Here is a 17,018-nt window from a genome sequence, read left to right on the forward strand (position 1 = left end):
CAGATGAGTCGCCCGCTGGCCTGTTCTAAAAATAGCTCAAATAGCAGCACTTACCAGTGAGCTGCCTCTATTTTTTAAATTGTATTTATTTACTAGCAAGCTGGTCTCGCTTTGCTCGACATTTTTAATTCTAAGAGAGACAAAACTCAAATAGAATTTGAAAATCCAAGAAAATATTTTAAAGACTTGGTCTTCACTTGTTTAAATACATTCATTTATTTTTTTACTTTGCTTCTTATAACTTTCAGAAAGACAATTTTAGAGAAAAAATACAACCTTAAAAATGATTTTAGGATTTTTAAACACATATACCTTTTTACATTTTAAATTCCTTCCTCTTCTTTCCTGACAATTTAAATCAATGTTCAAGTACATTTATTTTTTTATTGTAAAGAATAATAAATACATTTTAATTTAATTCTTCATTTTAACTTCTGTTTTTTCGACGAAGAATATTTGTGAAATAGTTCTTCAAACTTATTATGATTAAAATTCCCAAAAATTATTCTGGCATATCTACAAAATATGTAGAATCAAATATAAATCTTATTTCAAAGTCTTTTGAATTTCTTTTAAAATTTTTGTTCTGGAAAATCTAGAAGAAATTATAGTTTGTCTTTGTTAGAAATAAAGCTTGGTCCAATTTTTAACCTTTTTAAAACATGTCATCACAATTCAAAAATAATCGTTATCAGGAAAAATTACTAATAATGTTTCATAAATTATTTTTTTTAATTTTTTCAAAAATATTCGAATTAGCTAGTTCTTGTCTTCTTTTTCTTTTTTCGGTTGAATTTTGAATTTTAAAGAGTCGAAATTGAAGATAAACTATATTTCAAAATTTACTTTTCATTTTTTCCCTGTTTTTTCCTCTTTTAAACCGTTCAATTAAGTGTTTTTTTCAGCATTTATTCTCTACAAAACACCTTCCGTAAAAGAAAAAAAAAGATGTATGACGGAATGACAGACAGAAATACCCATTTATATATATATATATATATGTATATTTATTAAAGGTGAATTGAGCAAATTGGCTATTTGTGGCAATTTATCTAAGTGTGTATCAAACTGGTAGCCCTTTGCATTAATCAGTACCCAAGAAGTAGATTTTGGTTTCAAAAAGGTTGCTGACCCCTGGTCTTGATCAACATTAGGTCAAGAATATGCCATACAGCACTATACTGTAATCACCTTGTTATATATTGCAGGTTAAACTTGTACAGTAAGAGATGGAACCACTTCAGTTACATTTTATTTAACTCGATACACAATAAACTCAAAATTATTTTTGAATCAAAAGCACAAACTTCTTGTTTACAGTATTTGTCATTGGTTTAAACAAGGGCTTCTCAATGATGTCCTGTTACGCACCCCAAGAAGTAGAACATATTTTCCCCCCACCCCTCACACTCTCTATCGCGACTGTAGATAGAAAAGCCAAAAGCGTTGAAGTTGTCAGGTTGTGTAAATGCTAAATAAAAAGAGAATACAACAAATCCTTTTCAACTTATATTCTATTGAATAGACTGCAAAGACAAGATATTTCATCTTCACACTGAGAAAGTTATTTATTTTTATTTTTTGCAAATAATCATGAACTTGGAATGTAATGGCAGCAACACATTGTAAAAAAAGGCATTTTTTACCAGTGTGTTACATGGCCTTTCCTTTTAACAACACTCAGTAAAGGTTTGGGAACTGAGGAGACACATTTTTGAAGTGGGAATTCTTTCCCATTCTTGCTTGATGTAAAGCTTAAGTTGTTCAACAGTCTCCTGCCTCATATTTTAGCCTTCACACATTTTTCAATCAATCAATGTTTACTTATATAGCCCTAAATCACTAGTGTCTCAAAGGGCTGCACAAACCACGACGACATCCTCGGTAGGCCCACATAAGGGCAAGGAAAACTCACACCCAGTGGGACGTCGGTGACAATGATGACTATGAGAACCTTGGAGAGGAGGAAAGCAATGGATGTGGAGCGGGTCTAACATGATACTGTGAAAGTTCAATCCATAATGGATCCAACACAGTCGCGAGAGTCCAGTCCAAAGCGGATCCAACACAGCAGCGAAAACGAACATTGAATGCCCGTGACCTTAAATACCTCAGGCGGTACTGCATCAAAAAGTGACATCAGTGTGTAAAGGATATCACCACATGAGCTCAGGAATACTTCATAAAACCAGTGTAAGTAATGTAGTCCGGACTACAGGCAGGCCAGTCTAGTATCCGCATTTATTTGCTACGAAGCCACGCTGTTGTAACACGTGGCCTGGCATTATTTTGCAGAAATAAGCAGGGGCGTCCATGGTAACATTGCTTGGATGGCAACATATAAAACCTGTATGTACCTTTCAGCATTAATGGTGCCTTCACAGATGTGTAAGTTACCCATGCCTTGGCCACTAATACAGTGGTTCTCAAATGGGGGTACTTGAAGGTATGCCAAGGGGTACGTGAGATTTTTAAAAAATGTTCTAAAAATAGCAACAATCCAATAATTCTTTATAAATATTTTTATTGAATAATACTTCGACAAAATGTGAACGTAAGTTCATAAACTGTGGAAAAAAATTCAACAATGCAATATTCAGTGCTGACAGCTAGATTTTTGGGGGACATGTTCCATAAATTTTCATGTTAAAGATTTATTTTTTTGTGAATAAATGTTTAGAAGTAAGTTGATGAATCCAGATGGATCTCTATTACAATCCCCAAAGAGGGCACTTTAAGTTGATGATTACTTCTATGTGGAGAAATCTGCATTTATAAATGAATCACTTCTTTATTTTTCAACAGGTTTTTAGTTATTTTTATATCAATTTTTCCAAATAGTTCAAGAAAGACCACTACAAATGAGCAATATTTTGCACTGTTATACAATTTAATAAATCAGAAACTGATGACATAGTGCTGTATTTTACTTCTTTATCTCTTTTTTTCCAACCAAAAATGATTGGCTCTGATTAGGGGGTACTTGAATTAAAAGAAAGATTCATAGGGGGTACATCACTGAAAAAAGGTTGAGAACCACTGCACTAATACATCCCCATACATCACACATGCTAGCTTTTCAACTTTGCGCCTAGAACAATCCGGAAGGTTATTTTCCTCTTTGTTCCTGAGGACTCCACGTCCACAGTTTCCAAATATAATTGGAAATGTGGACTCGTCAGACCACTAAACACTTTTCCACTTTGCATCAGTCCATCTTGAATGAGCTCGGGCCCGGCGAAGCCGGCGGCGTTCCTGGGTGTTGTTGATAAATGGGTTTTGCTTTGCATAGTAGAGTTTTAACTTGCACTTACAGATGTAGCGACCAACTGTAGTTACTGACAGTGGTTATATGAAGTCTTCCTGAGCTCATGTGGTGATATTCTTTACACACTGATGTCACTTTTTGATGCAGCACCGCCTGAGGTATTTAAAGTCACGGGCATTCAATGTTGGTTTTCGCCCTTGCCGCTCACGTGCAGTGATTTTTCTAGATTCTCTGCACCGTTTGATGATATCACGGAGCATGGATGATGAAATCCCTAAATTCCTTGCAAAAGCTGCTTGAGAAAAGTTGTTCTTAAACAATTTGCTCAGGCATTTGTTGACAAAGTGGTGACCCTTGCCGCATCCTTGTTTGGGAATGACTGAGCATTTTATGGAAGCTGCTTTTATAGCCAATCATGGCAACCACCTGTTCCCAATTAGACTGTTCAGCTGTGGGATGTTCCTAATAAGTCTTTGATGAGCATCCCTCAACTTTCTCAATCTTGTGCCAGCTTTTTTGAAACATGTTGCAGGCATCAAAAGTCCAAATACTACTAAAAATAACAAGGTTTTGCCAGTTCGGACGTAAAGTATCTTGTCTTTGCAGTCTATTCAATTGAACACCTTTTCAATTGTTATAAGTACACCTCTGCATAACATTATAATCTTATTAACTGTGAAGCAAACAACTAACCGGTCTTTCCACGTCTCCCACTGTAGTCACAGTGAAGCAATACGCTTTGCTTATATTCTACTACGGCAAAAAAGCAAGTTTCCCCAAAATCGCACCAAGTCCCCCAGAGGGGCCCGCTCCGGTATTTGAGAAGGATCAGTTGAAACAAACATCCTTGTGGTTCCTCAGCTCTTTCCAGGGTGTGTTCTCATGTGTGACGTCAAACCTGCTTTAACAGAGAAGCGTTGACCGCAGACTGAGCAGGCAAAAGGTTTCTCTCCAGTGTGCGTTCTGGTGTGAGTTCGCAGATGTGTCTTTTGAGAGAAGTTTTTCCCACAAAATAAGCACTTGAAAGGTTTCTCGCCAGTGTGTGTCCTGGTGTGTTCCGTCAAGGACGCCTTCAGAAGGAAGGCTTTGCCGCACACGGAGCAGGTAAAGGGTTTCTCACCGGTGTGTCGTCTCATGTGTCGGGTCAGCGCTGAATGGTGACGGAAATGTGTGTCGCACACCGAACAGGAGTATGGTTTTTCTCCGGTGTGCGTCCTTGTGTGTGCTGTCAAATTTATCTTCTGCAAAAATGTTTTGCCGCAAACTGTGCAGACGAACGGTTTCTCTCCAGTGTGGCTTCTTAGGTGTCGTTTCAGGTTACTGCTGTCGTTAAAAGTTTTGTCGCAGTGAGCGCATTTAAGGCGTGTGTTGCCAGCGTGACACGTCTCCTCAGCTTTAGCCTCCTCATCGTCAGTGTCAGCAGAGTGAGAGGTCATGTTGTCGCTCTCTGAAAGTGGAGCTAAGAGCTTGTCTGCTTGTGATCCTCCAAAGTGGTCTCCATCACCTTCTGTTGTCGTGTGCTGAGTGGCGCTGCTGCTTGGAGGCTCCGCCCCTCTCTTCTCCTCATCATCTTCACTCTTCATAACGATGCCCATCACTGGGAACTTGCTGTTATCCGCCTCCTCCAGGCCTTCAATCTTCTCTTCGTCCTCCTCCTCTTTGATGTGCTGAATATCTGCGGGGACACGAGAAGGCAAGCTTTGCTCAGTCAAGTCGTATTATTGTGCTTCCAGAATGTTGGTGTGTGCTATGAAAAGGTGGTAAGTTCTCACAGGAGACTTGTGAATGGCGCTGCAAGTCAATGACTTCGCTCGAGCCGACTCACGCTGACACAGAACAGCTTTAAGTTTATCTGCCGAAAATCCCTGAAACGTCTCCAGAAATGCATAATATGTGAAAAAGGCTGTGACCGGTGTGACGCATTTTACTTCAAAATAACCCGGCACGGTCTTCAGATGGTTCCTCTCTTTAAGAAGGGGGACCGGAGGGTGTGTTCCCACTATGGTGGGATCACACTCCTCAGCCTTCCCGGTAAGGTTTATTCAGGTGTACTGGAGAGGATAGTCCAACCTCAGATTCAGGAGGAACAGTGTGGTTTTGGTCCTGGTGGTGGAACTGTGGACCAGCTCTATAGTCTGGGCAGGGTTCTTGAGGGTGCATGGGTGTTTGCCCAACCAGTCTACATGTGCTTTGTGGACTTGGAGAAGGCATTGGACCGTGTCCCCCAGGAAGTCCTGTGGGGAGTGCTCAGAGACTATGGGGTATGGGACTGTCTGATTGTGGCGGTCCACTCCCTGTATGATCAGTGTCAGAACTTGGTCCGCATTGCCGGCAGTAAGTCGAACACATTTCCAGTGAGGGTTGGACTCCGCCAAGGCTGTCCTTTGTCACCCATTCTGTTCATAACTTTTATGGACAGAATTTCTAGGCGCAGTCAAGGCGTTGAGGGGTTCCGGTTTGGTGACCGCAGGATTAGGTCTCTGCTTTTTGCAGATGATGTGGTCCTGATGGCTTCATCTGACCGGGATCTTCAGCTCTCACTGGATCGGTTCGCAGCCGAGTGTAAAGCGACCGGGATGAGAATCAGCACCTCCAAGTCTGAGTCCATGGTTCTCGCCCGGAAAAGGGTGGAGTGCCATCTCCGGGTTGGGGAGGAGACCCTGCCCCAAGTGGAGGAGTTCAAGTACCTAGGAGTCTTGTTCACGAGTGGGGGAAGAGTGGATGGTGAGATCGACCGGCGGATCGGTGCGGCGTCTTCAGTAATGCGGACGCTGTACTGATCCCTTGTGGTGAAGAAAGAGATGAGCCGGAAGGCAAAGCTCTCAATTTACTGGTCAATCTACGTTCCCATCCTCACCTATGGTCATGAGCTTTGGGTTATGACTGAAAGGACAAGATCACGGGTACAAGCGGCCCAAATGAGTTTGGGTCTCTCCCTTAGAGATAGGGTGAGAAGCTCTGCCATCCGGGAGGAACTCAAAGTAAAGCCGCTGCTCCTCCACATCGAGAGGAGCCAGATGAGGTGGTTCGGGCATCTGGTCAGGATGCCACCCGAACGCCTCCCGAGGGAGGTGTTTAGGGCACGTCCAACCGGCAGGAGGCCAAGGAGAAGACCCAGGACATGTTGGGAAGACTATGTCTCCCGGCTGGCCTGGGAACGCCTCGGGATCCCCCGGGAAGAGCTGGACCAAGTGGCTGGGGAGAGGAAAGTCTGGGCTTCCCAGCTTAGGCTGTTGCCCCCGCAACCTGACCTCGAATAAGCGGAAGAAGATGGATGGATGGATGGATGGATGGATGGATGGATGGTCTTCAGATGAAACTGTTAGCAGGTTTTGTCGTGATCTGTGATGTTTTGTTTAATTATGTTCTGTTATTTGTGGACTCCTTTAGTTCCTGTTTTGTGCACCTCTAGGTTTGTTTTGTCTTCAATGGGGATTAATTAGGTTCCCCTGCCTCTGGTTAGTGGTCAGCACGCTCACCTGCCGTCGACCACTACCGTATTTCCTTGAATTGCCGCCGGTTATATAGTATGCGTCTGCCTAGAATTACTGCCGGGTCAAACTTGTTTCGCAAAATAATTAGCGCATGCTTAGCACACTCATTTAGCAAAATATTATTTTTATTAGCGCATGTCTAGAATTTCCACCGGGTCAAACTCGTCACGTCACGAGTGACAATTCACCTGTCATCATTTTCAAAATGGAGGAGGCTGATTTCAATCATTTGAAATCGCATAAAGGGAAGAAGATTAAGAGCTATTCAGTAGGATTTAAGGTCCAAGCTATTGAATATGCTAAAAAGAACAGTAAGCAGCTATGTTTTATTAATATGCCGTAGCTGCGTGTGTCAAATATGAGTCATTAAATGACTCCCGCCTCCTGGTGGTAGAGGGCGCTAGTGATCCTTCTTGCGACTACTCGGCTGCAGAAGAAGTGACAACAAGCAGCAAAAGTTTAGTTTTTCCTCTCGCTTGCACTTTTAACATGGAGGATTACATATCTAGATAAAACAGTTTTCTAAACTGGACTTTCAATGGAAGCAGGAGGTAATAAAGGAAGATCTCCATCGAGACAGAGAGACTTTTCAAACTGAAGAAAGATAAGGAAGACTTCTATAAACAAGTTATCGATGCTTTTGATCAGAAGGAGCTGCGCATGGACTTCATTTATAAGTAATGGTAAGACCATAATAACGTTTTATTTATTAAATGTGCTTTTCATGATGGTATCCTTACATCACACTCAAATGTATAAGCGCATGCTTGCCTTTAACGCATGCCTTTGGTAAGTGCCGGAGTGAGAAGAGGTTTTAAATGAATTAGCACCCCGGCGGCATTTCAAGGAAATACGGTAATCAGGGAGTTATTTATTCACCATTCTTGCCACACTCAGTCTGGCTTCATTGTTTGCTGTATGCAAGTCATGTAGGTTCATGTCTTGTTTGGAGTTCATGCTAAGTGTTTGCTACATGCACCTATCTACGTAACTTCTCCTTGTCCATAGTCTATGCTAAGTGTTTGCTACATGCACCTATCTACGTAACTTCTCCTTGTCCATAGTCTATGCTAAGTGTTTGCTACATGCACCTATCTACGTAACTTCTCCTTGTCCATAGTCTATGCTAAGTGTTTGCTACATGCACCTATCTACGTAACTTCTCCTTGTCCATAGTCTATGCTAAGTGTTTGCTACATGCACCTATCTACGTAACTTCTCCTTGTCCATAGTCTATGCTAAGTGTTTGCTACATGCACCTATCTACGTAACTTCTCCTTGTCCATAGTCTATGCTAAGTGTTTGCTACATGCACCTATCTACGTAACTTCTCCTTGTCCATAGTCTATGCTAAGTGTTTGCTACATGCACCTATCTACGTAACTTCTCCTTGTCCATAGTCTATGCTAAGTGTTTGCTACATGCACCTATCTACGTAACTTCTCCTTGTCCATAGTCTATGCTAAGTGTTTGTTACATGCACCTATCTATGTAACTTCTCCTTGTCCATAGTCTATGCTAAGTGTTTGCTAGATGCACCTATCTACGTAACTTCTCCTTGTCCATAGTCTATGCTAAGTGTTTGCTACATGCACCTATCTACGTAACTTCTCCTTGTCCATAGTCTATGCTAAGTGTTTGCTACATGCACCTATCTACGTAACTTCTCCTTGTCCATAGTCTATGCTAAGTGTTTGCTACATGCACCTATCTACATAACTTCTCCTTGTCCATAGTCTATGCTAAGTGTTTGATAGATGCACCTATCTACGTAACTTCTCCTTGTCAATAGTCTATGCTAAGTGTTTGCTACATGCACCTATCTACGTAACTTCTCCTTGTCCATAGTCTATGCTAAGTGTTTGTTTAGTTTGGAGTGCAATCAAGCAGGCTGTTCTGTTGGCTCGCTTTCTGTTTTTGAACTCCTTTTGATTTCTTGAGGAATACAATTTTTTTTACCTGCACACCTTTTCGGGATATGTCCGCCCTGCATTCCTGGGAGAACGACCCCGCAGTAAGCTGCGAAAACCCCGTCGTGACAGGTTTTGAGCAAACAAATTCAAATAAAACATTGCAAAAAAAAAAGTTCCTGTATGAAATTCTGACAATAGAATTGCACAAGTGTCAAAATGTTGGGGTATTTTTAAGTTCACTTCAATATTATGCCATCCATTTTCTACCGCTTATTCCCTGTGGGGTTGCGGGGGTCGCTGGTGCCTATCCCAGCTACAATCAGGCGGAAGGCGGGGAACTCCCTGGACAAGTCGCCACCTCATCACAGGGCCAACACAGATAGACAGACAACATTCACACACTAGGGACCATTTAGTGTTGCCAATCAACCTATCCCCAGGTGCATGTCTTTGGAGGTGGGAGGGGCCTATCCCCAGGTGCATGTGTTTGGAGGTGGGAGGGGCCTATCCCCAGGTGCATGTCTTTGGAGGTGGGAGGGGCCTATCCCCAGGTGCATGTCTTTGGAGGTGGATTGGAGATCTTGTGAAAAGAATTTATAGTTAGGAGTGTATCATCCACTTGTTTTACATTTGAAGATATCTACAGCAGTGTTTTTCAACCACTGTGCCGCGGCACACTAGTGTGCCGTGAGATACAGTCTGGTGTGCCGTGGGAGATGATCTCATTTCACCTATTTGGGTTAAAAATATTTTTTGTAAAGCAGTAATTATATTCTGCAAATGATGTGTTGTTGTTGAGTGTCTAAAAGTCGGCAGAGTAACCATGTAATACTCTTCCATATCAGTAGGTGGCTGCCAGTAGCTAATTGCTTTGTAGATGTGGGAAACAGCGGGAGGCAGTGTGCAGGTAAAAAAGATGTCCAATGCTTAAACCAAAAATAAACAAAAGGTGAGTACCCCTAAGAAAAGGAATTGAAGCTTAGGGAAAGCTATGTAGAACGAACTGGCTACAAAGTTAACAAACACAGAATGCTGGACGACAGCAAAGACTTACTGTGGAACAAAGACGGCGTCCACAAAGTACATCCAAACATGACATGACAATCAACAATGTCCCCACAAAGACGGATAAAAACAACTGAAATATTCTTGATAGCTAAAACAAAGTAGATGTGGGTAATATAAGACATGAAACTGCTACAGAAAAATGCCCAAAAAAGAGAAAAAGCCACCAAAATAGGAGCGCAAGACAAGAAGTAAAAGACTACACACAGGAAAACAGCAAAAAAGTGCAAATAAGTCAGGGTGTGATGTGACAGGTGGTGAAAGTACACCTACTTTGAGACAAGAGCTATAGTCATGCATGCTTGCTTATGCTTTAAAGTCATATCCAACAATTGTGACAAACACTTTATTCTGTCAACTGAGTTTGGTTTTTGAATGATTTCTGCTGGTGGTTTGCCTCCGGATTTTTTCACCGCAAAAAATGTGCCTTGGCTGAGAAAAGGTTGAAAAACACTTAACTACAGCAACAGGCCCACGTGTGCAATGCTGAATATAAACAAACAGCCGCCATTTTCAACGTTTCAAATCCAGGATTCCACAGTAGTTGCGGTTTTTAGCCACTAGATGGCAGTAATGTGCGCGCCATTGAAGGCTGCGTAGAGACAAGGTGAAAGTGTCGGGATGAGTGAGAGAGTAAAGAAGTACCTGTTTGTTGATGTTTGTCAAAAAGAGCGTCCAGTAGTTGACGTTGTCGCTCGTTCTCCTCTTTTCTTCTAGAAAGTTCCTCCTCGTATTCTGCTATGGTTCTTTCTAACACTACAAATATTTCTTCCACAGCAGCAGTTAGTCGCTGCTTCACCAACACTCTCAGCATTTCTACTTTGCACATTTTCACACAATCACATCACTTTAGCGACCTGTCGATCACTTCCGCTTGGCTTTGTTTAGCAGCTAGCAAGCTAAGCTAGCATGAGACGTTTCAAAGTGACGCTGAGACGAGGAAGGATAAAATCGTGTTGTTTCGTTGTTTTAATATCAATAACATCTCGAGTTTAACAGAATATGAACTGTAATGATAAAAGAAACAATATGTATTTGCGATATTTTAGCTAACTGACTAGGATCGAGCAAGTTTTATGGTGACGTCACACAACTTCCGCCAAACCACTTCCTGGATGTGTTCGTATTTCCGTTTACTGTAATGTAAACAAACTAATAACGATAGATTAATATTATTTATGTTTTTGTAACCTAATTTTAATGGACTTGCCTCATAGTGATGTTAAGTTCCCGTTATAAGCAGTTATACTTTCTACTAATTAATGTTTAAATCAAAGAAAACACAGTATACGCCTTGAGCTCTTATTTTGAAGGCGCTAAGAGCGGAAGTGGTGACATGTTGTGGTGGAGCGGAGTTTTAAAAAAACAAACAAACAAAGAAAACAAAGGAGTCCTCGTGGAAAACTGGAGCCTCTGTGTTTGTTATTTTGTAGTTTTATACTGTACAGGCGACACATACATCAAGTCTGCTCCGCCACAACGTGTCACCACTTCCGCTCTTATCGCCTTCAAAACAAGAGCTCAAGGCATATACTATATAACCCAGGGGTGTCAAACTCAAATACAGAGTGGGCCAAAATTATAAACGGAACAAAGCCGCGGGCCAAGATTGAACAAATGAACCTTTTAATAGGGACCCAAACAAGTTTTGCATTTAATTTTGAACAAGCAAGGCTTATATAACTTTAGTGACATACAAAATCCAGTTTCAAATAATAATAATAATAATTAAAAGAATATCAATGGCATCCATCCATCCATTTCCTACCGCTTATTCCCTTTTGGGGTCGCGGGGGGCGCTGGCGCCTATCTCAGCTACAATCGGGCGGAAGGCGGGGTACACCCTGGACAAGTCGCCACCTCATCACAGGGCCAACACAGATAGACAGACAACATTCACACTCACATTCACACACTAGGGACCATTTAGTGTTGCCAATCAACCTATCCCCAGGTGCATGTCTTTAGAAGAGGGAGGAAGCCGGAGTACCTGAAGGGAACCCACGCATTCACGGGGAGAACATGCAAACTCCACACAGAAAGATCCCGAGCCTGGATTTGAACCCACGACTGCAGGACCTTCGTATTGTGAGGCAGACGCACTAACCCCTCGGCCACCGTGAAGCCCTTATCAATGGCATATCAAATAAAATTTAAATAAAAATTGTATGTCTTTTTTTTGTATTTCCAATCTTCTGAGGTAAATATCAAATTTTGTCCACAGGCTAATAATACATTTTAAAATAAAACAACAATAATGAATGAACCAAACATTCAAGCCTTGAAGTAGCAAGAGAAAATGCATGAAAAAAACGTTGATTATTGGTCAGTTTGCTGGAAGTTTCCCGGAAGAGTTAGTGCTGCAAGGGGTTCTGGGTATTTGTTCTGTGGTGTTACGGTGCGGACGTTCACCCGAAATGTGTTTGTCATTCTTGTTTGGTGCTGGTTCACAGTGTGGCGCATATTTTTAACAGCCCTAAAGTTGTTTATATGGCCACCCTCAGTGTGACCTGTATGGCTGTTGACCAAGTATGCCTTGCATTCACTTGTGCGTGTGTGTGTGTGTGTGTGTGTGTGTGTGTGTGTGTGTGTGTGTGTGTGCGTGTAAAAGCCACAAATATTATGTGACACGCGGTTAGTATGGAGGAAAAGCGGACGTGACGACAGGTTGTAGAGAACGCTAAAGGCAGTGCTTTTAAAGCACGCCCCCAATATAGTTGCCCAGGTGGAAATCGGTAGAAATTCGGGAGAATGGTTGCCCCGGGAGATTTTCGGGAGGGGCACTGAACTTCGGGAGTCTACCGGGAAAATGAGGAGGGTTGTCAAGTATGAGTATTAGCGGTGAATGCGGTGTTACAGCAGCACCGACGCTGTATAACACCGGCGGGCCAGCTCTGATGCTAAATTGATATTGCCTCAAGGGCCAAATTAAATTACACGGCGGGCCAGATTTGGCCCGCGGGCCAGAGTTTGACACCCATGCTATAACAGCTTATAACAGGAACTTAACATCGCAAAGAGGCAAGTCCACAAAAGTAGGTTACATATGTTAATAATTCATAAAATGGCTAAATATTGTTTGGCCCATTCAAGTGGATCAAAAAGAAACTTAGCGACGTGTTGATCACTTCCGCGTCTATTTGCTAGCCGCTAGAAAGTTGAGCTAACCTGAGACGAGTTTGTCCTGACATTAATCATCTTCTCTTTGGCGAAACATTTCCAGAGAAGAGAACAAACCCAACTACAATATCGTCGTTGTGCAAACGTTTTTCAACCTTTTCATTACAGTACAGACATGTAAGAATTACAATAATAACAATCAAGTGTTTTCATAAAATAAGAAGAACTAAAACATGAACATAAATGAGTAACATGCAACATACAAACATAAAACAAAATAAAAGAACCGAAAACAGAAAATAAAAACAAATACAACTATCAGGCTATACATTTATATTTTCTTTATATCTATATATATATATATATATATATATTTTTTTAGAATGTCGGAGGTAAAGATGGCCTTTTTGTTCTTCTTGGTCATTACTAGTGAGTTGTGCAATTTGTTTTAGTTCAAAATATTTCTACAAATAATTTGGTTTGCATGATAAGACTCTGGATTTATGAATGTGAAATCCACCTAAAAGACAAAACAGTTGAATTGCATTCTGAGCTCTGGATTAAAATTGCGATATAAAAACAAAATGTAACTCAAAAATGGTATGGGAAGTACTAAACACAATAAATAAAACTTCACTCCAAAACAATGGGGATAAAGGACAATAAAACAAACAGATGGGTAGAGTAGCCAGAAATTGTACTCAAGTAACAGTACTCAATAGTACTGTTACATTAGAGGTGTATTACTCAAGTAAAAGTAAAGAGTAGTCACCCAAATATTTACTTGAGTAAAAGTAAAAAAGTATGTTGTGAAAAAAACTACTCAAGTACTGAATAACTGATGAGTAACCTGTTCATTTGAAAATGAATTTGACCTTTGCAACCTGATTATACTTTTGGCTAAGTTTTATATTCATAAATGTTCTCAATACCCAAACTGTTTTTTGTGCCTTTAAAAAAGATTTAGAACTCAACATTCAAACACTCTACTTCTAACAAGCAAAAAGCTGTGAAAACAATGATGCTGTGTTCCAAATTGAAGTTATTTACTGAGATTGAGTGAGCATCTGGTTTTGCACTCTGTTTGTTTATTATATATATATATATATATATATATATATGTATATATATATATGTATATCATTTTTTTTAAATTCTATTTTAGTTACTTTAAAGGGGAACATTATCACAATTTCAAAAGGGTTAAAAACAATAAAAATCAGTTCCCAGTGGCTTGTTGTATTTTTTGAATTTTTTTTCAAAATTTTACCGGTCCCCGAATATCCCTAAATAAAGCTTTAAAGTGCCTTATTTTCGCTCTCTGCGAAGACACTGGCCATTTCCCTGTGACGTCACACAGTGCTGCCAATGTAAACAAACAATGGGAATACCACAGCAAGATATAGCGACATTAGCTCGGATTCAGACTCGGATTTCTGCGACTTAAGCGATTCAACAGATTACGCATGTATTGAAACAGATGGTTGGAGTATGAAAGTATTGAAGAAGAAACTGAAGCTATTGAGTGAAAAGCTATTGACGCTATTCATAGCCATAGCATGGCCGAATAGCTGCGTTAGCATCGGCGGTAAAATGTGCGGACGAAACGATCAGGACTTTCGCATCTTTTGACACTGGAGCAACTTAAATCCGTCCATTGGTAAGTGTTTGTTTCGCATTAAATGCCGGTGGAAGGAAACGTAATATAGTTGCAAATGCATCTGCTGGTTATAAATACATCTCTGTGCCATGTCTGTCTTAGCATCGCCGGTAAATAGCATGTTAGCGTCGATTAGCGTAGCATGTTAGCATCGATTAGCTGGCAGTCACGCCGTGACCAAATATGTCTGATTAGCACATAAGTCAACATCAACAAAACTCACCTTTGTGATTTTGTTGACTTTATCGTTGCAAATGCATATTTGCAGGTTATCCATACATCTCTGTGCCATGTCTGCCTTAGCATCGCCGGTCAAATGTGGAGACACTCTGGCACATTCAATGGGGGTCTGGCGGCAGACACTTTGGCATCTTGGGGCCAGTGGTGCAACTTGAATCCCTCCCTGTTAGTGTTGTTACACCCTCCGACAACACACCCACCAGGCATGATGTCTCCAAGGCTCCAAAAAATAGTCAAAAAAACGGAAAATAACAGAGCTGAGACCCGGTGTTTGTAATGTGTTGAAAATGAAAATGGTGGGTGTGTTACCTCGGCGACGTCACATTCTGACGTCATTGCAAAAAGAGCGATAAACAGAAAGGCGTTTAACTCGCCAAAATTCACCCATTTAGAGTTCGGAAATCGGTTAAAAAAATACATGTTGCAGTACATCGAATATATTTTGTAAGAAAAATGAGTTGCATTGAAAAGAAACCACAGTGATTTTGCTGTTTTACTAACGTTACGCGCATTTAAAGCTTTCCCACCACTTACTGGTTGTTACGTTCCAGATGGCTCGAAGTCTAGGGATCATAGGGGAACGCAACATAAAAGTGCATAAATCAAATGAGTTGTACATTAAAGACACTGAAGCCAAGAATTGAAAACAAAAACTATCCATCCATCTCCATCCATCTTCTTCCGCTTATCCGAGGTCGGGTCACGGGGGCAACAGCCTAAGCAGGGAAACCCAGACTTCCCTCTCCCAAGCTACTTCGTCTAGCTCTTCCCGGGGGATCCCGAGGCGTTCCCAGGCCAGCCGGGAGACATAGTCTTCCCAATGTGTCCTGGGTCTTCCCTGTGGCCTCCTACCGGTTGGACGTGCCCTAAACACCTCCCTAGGGAGGCGTTCGGGTGGCATCCGGACCAGATGCCCAAACCACCTCATCTGGCTCCTCTCCATGTGGAGGAGCAGCGGCTTTACTTTGAGTTCCTCCCGGATGGCAGAGCTTCTCACCCTATCTCTAAGGGAGAGACCCAAACTCATTTGGGCCGCTTGTACCCGTGATCTTATCCTTTTGGTCATGACCCAAAGCTCATGACCATAGGTGAGGATGGGAACGTAGATTGACCAGTAAATTGAGAGCTTTGCCTTCCGGCTCAGCTCCTTCTTCACCACAACAGATCGGTACAACGTCCGCATTACTGAAGACGCCGCACCGATCCACCTGTCGATCTCACCATCCACTCTTCCCCCACTCGTGAACAAGACTCCTAGGTACCTGAACTCCTCCACCTGGGGCAGGGTCTCCTCCCCAACCCGGAGATGGCACTCCACCCTTTTCCGGGCGAGAACCATGGACTCTGACTTGGAGGTGCTGATTCTCATTCCGGTCGCTTCACACTCGGCTGCGAACCGATCCAGCGAGAGCTGAAGATCCCGGTCAGATGAAGCCCTCAGGACCACATCATCTGCAAAAAGCAGAGACCTAATCCCGCGGTCACCAAACCGGAACCACTCAACGCCTTGACTGCGCCTAGAAATTCTGTCCATAAAAGTTATGAACAGAATCGGTGACAAAGGACAGCCTTGGCGGAGTCCAACCCTCACTGGAAATGTGTTCGACTTACTGCCGGCAATGTGGACCAAGCTCTGGCACTGATCATACAGGGGGGCGGACCGCCACAATAAGACAGTCCCATACCCCATACTCTCTGAGCACTCCCCACAGGACAAAGAAAAACTAATGTATTGAAAAGTGACCAGGTGGTGGGGCGCGTACAACAAGGACACAACGCTAGCCTAGCTTGGGACTACTGGTGCGGTCAAAGAAATGGACAAAACATACCAAAATACACCTCTAGAAAAGAAAGGTAAGCTAAATAACTAAAGCTATTTAATTAGCATAAACCAAAAACCTACCTAACTACTCCAACCAAAGAGGGGGTCCAGAACATACAACAAGGGTGACAGCCACCACTAAGCCTGGTGTCTCTATACACAAACATTTATCCTACGTGTGTAGTGTATAGAGGCCTCTGTCTAACCTTTCCCAAGACTAGGCCGCAGATACCTACAAAGGTTGGAAGGTCAAACAAAAAGGAAGACAACCAAACAGGTGGCACAAGTTTAGCAAAAAGCTTAAAAAAATGATTACAAAACAAAGTAGCGTCTCTCAAAACTCCACACAGCATGTCAGAAAAAGAATCCCCCAATCCAGTGGTGAACAGGTGGTTTTAAGCAGGTCAGGAGGATGAATGGAGGACCGGGATTGGCT

General features: G+C 41.9%; 1 protein-coding gene across 1 annotated transcript; it reads right to left on the reverse strand.

Moving 5' to 3' along the window:
- Window positions 1–1,232: 1,232 nt before the first annotated feature.
- On the reverse strand, window positions 1,233–10,841 carry LOC133547079 (zinc finger protein 33A-like). The gene is made up of 2 exons (XM_061892878.1): window positions 10,386–10,841; window positions 1,233–4,943 (listed from the first exon to the last, which is right to left on the reverse strand). Exons 1-2 carry the CDS (start codon window positions 10,567–10,569, stop codon window positions 4,126–4,128), a joined length of 1,002 nt encoding a protein of 333 aa, XP_061748862.1. The 5' UTR covers window positions 10,570–10,841; the 3' UTR covers window positions 1,233–4,125.
- Window positions 10,842–17,018: the final 6,177 nt, after the last annotated feature.

The sequence above is a fragment of the Nerophis ophidion genome, linkage group LG02 (assembly GCF_033978795.1).
Source record: "Nerophis ophidion isolate RoL-2023_Sa linkage group LG02, RoL_Noph_v1.0, whole genome shotgun sequence".
Taxonomy (NCBI): Eukaryota; Metazoa; Chordata; class Actinopteri; order Syngnathiformes; family Syngnathidae; genus Nerophis; species Nerophis ophidion.

Bases quoted from the DNA above. Each gene is read 5' to 3' on its own strand.
- LOC133547079 (XM_061892878.1), bottom strand. From the start codon at position 10,569: ATGTGCAAAGTAGAAATGCTGAGAGTGTTGGTGAAGCAGCGACTAACT. The intron at 4,944-10,385 runs GTACTTCTTTAC...GTGTCCCCGCAG, and splicing joins TGACAAACATCAACAAACAG to ATATTCAGCACATCAAAGAG.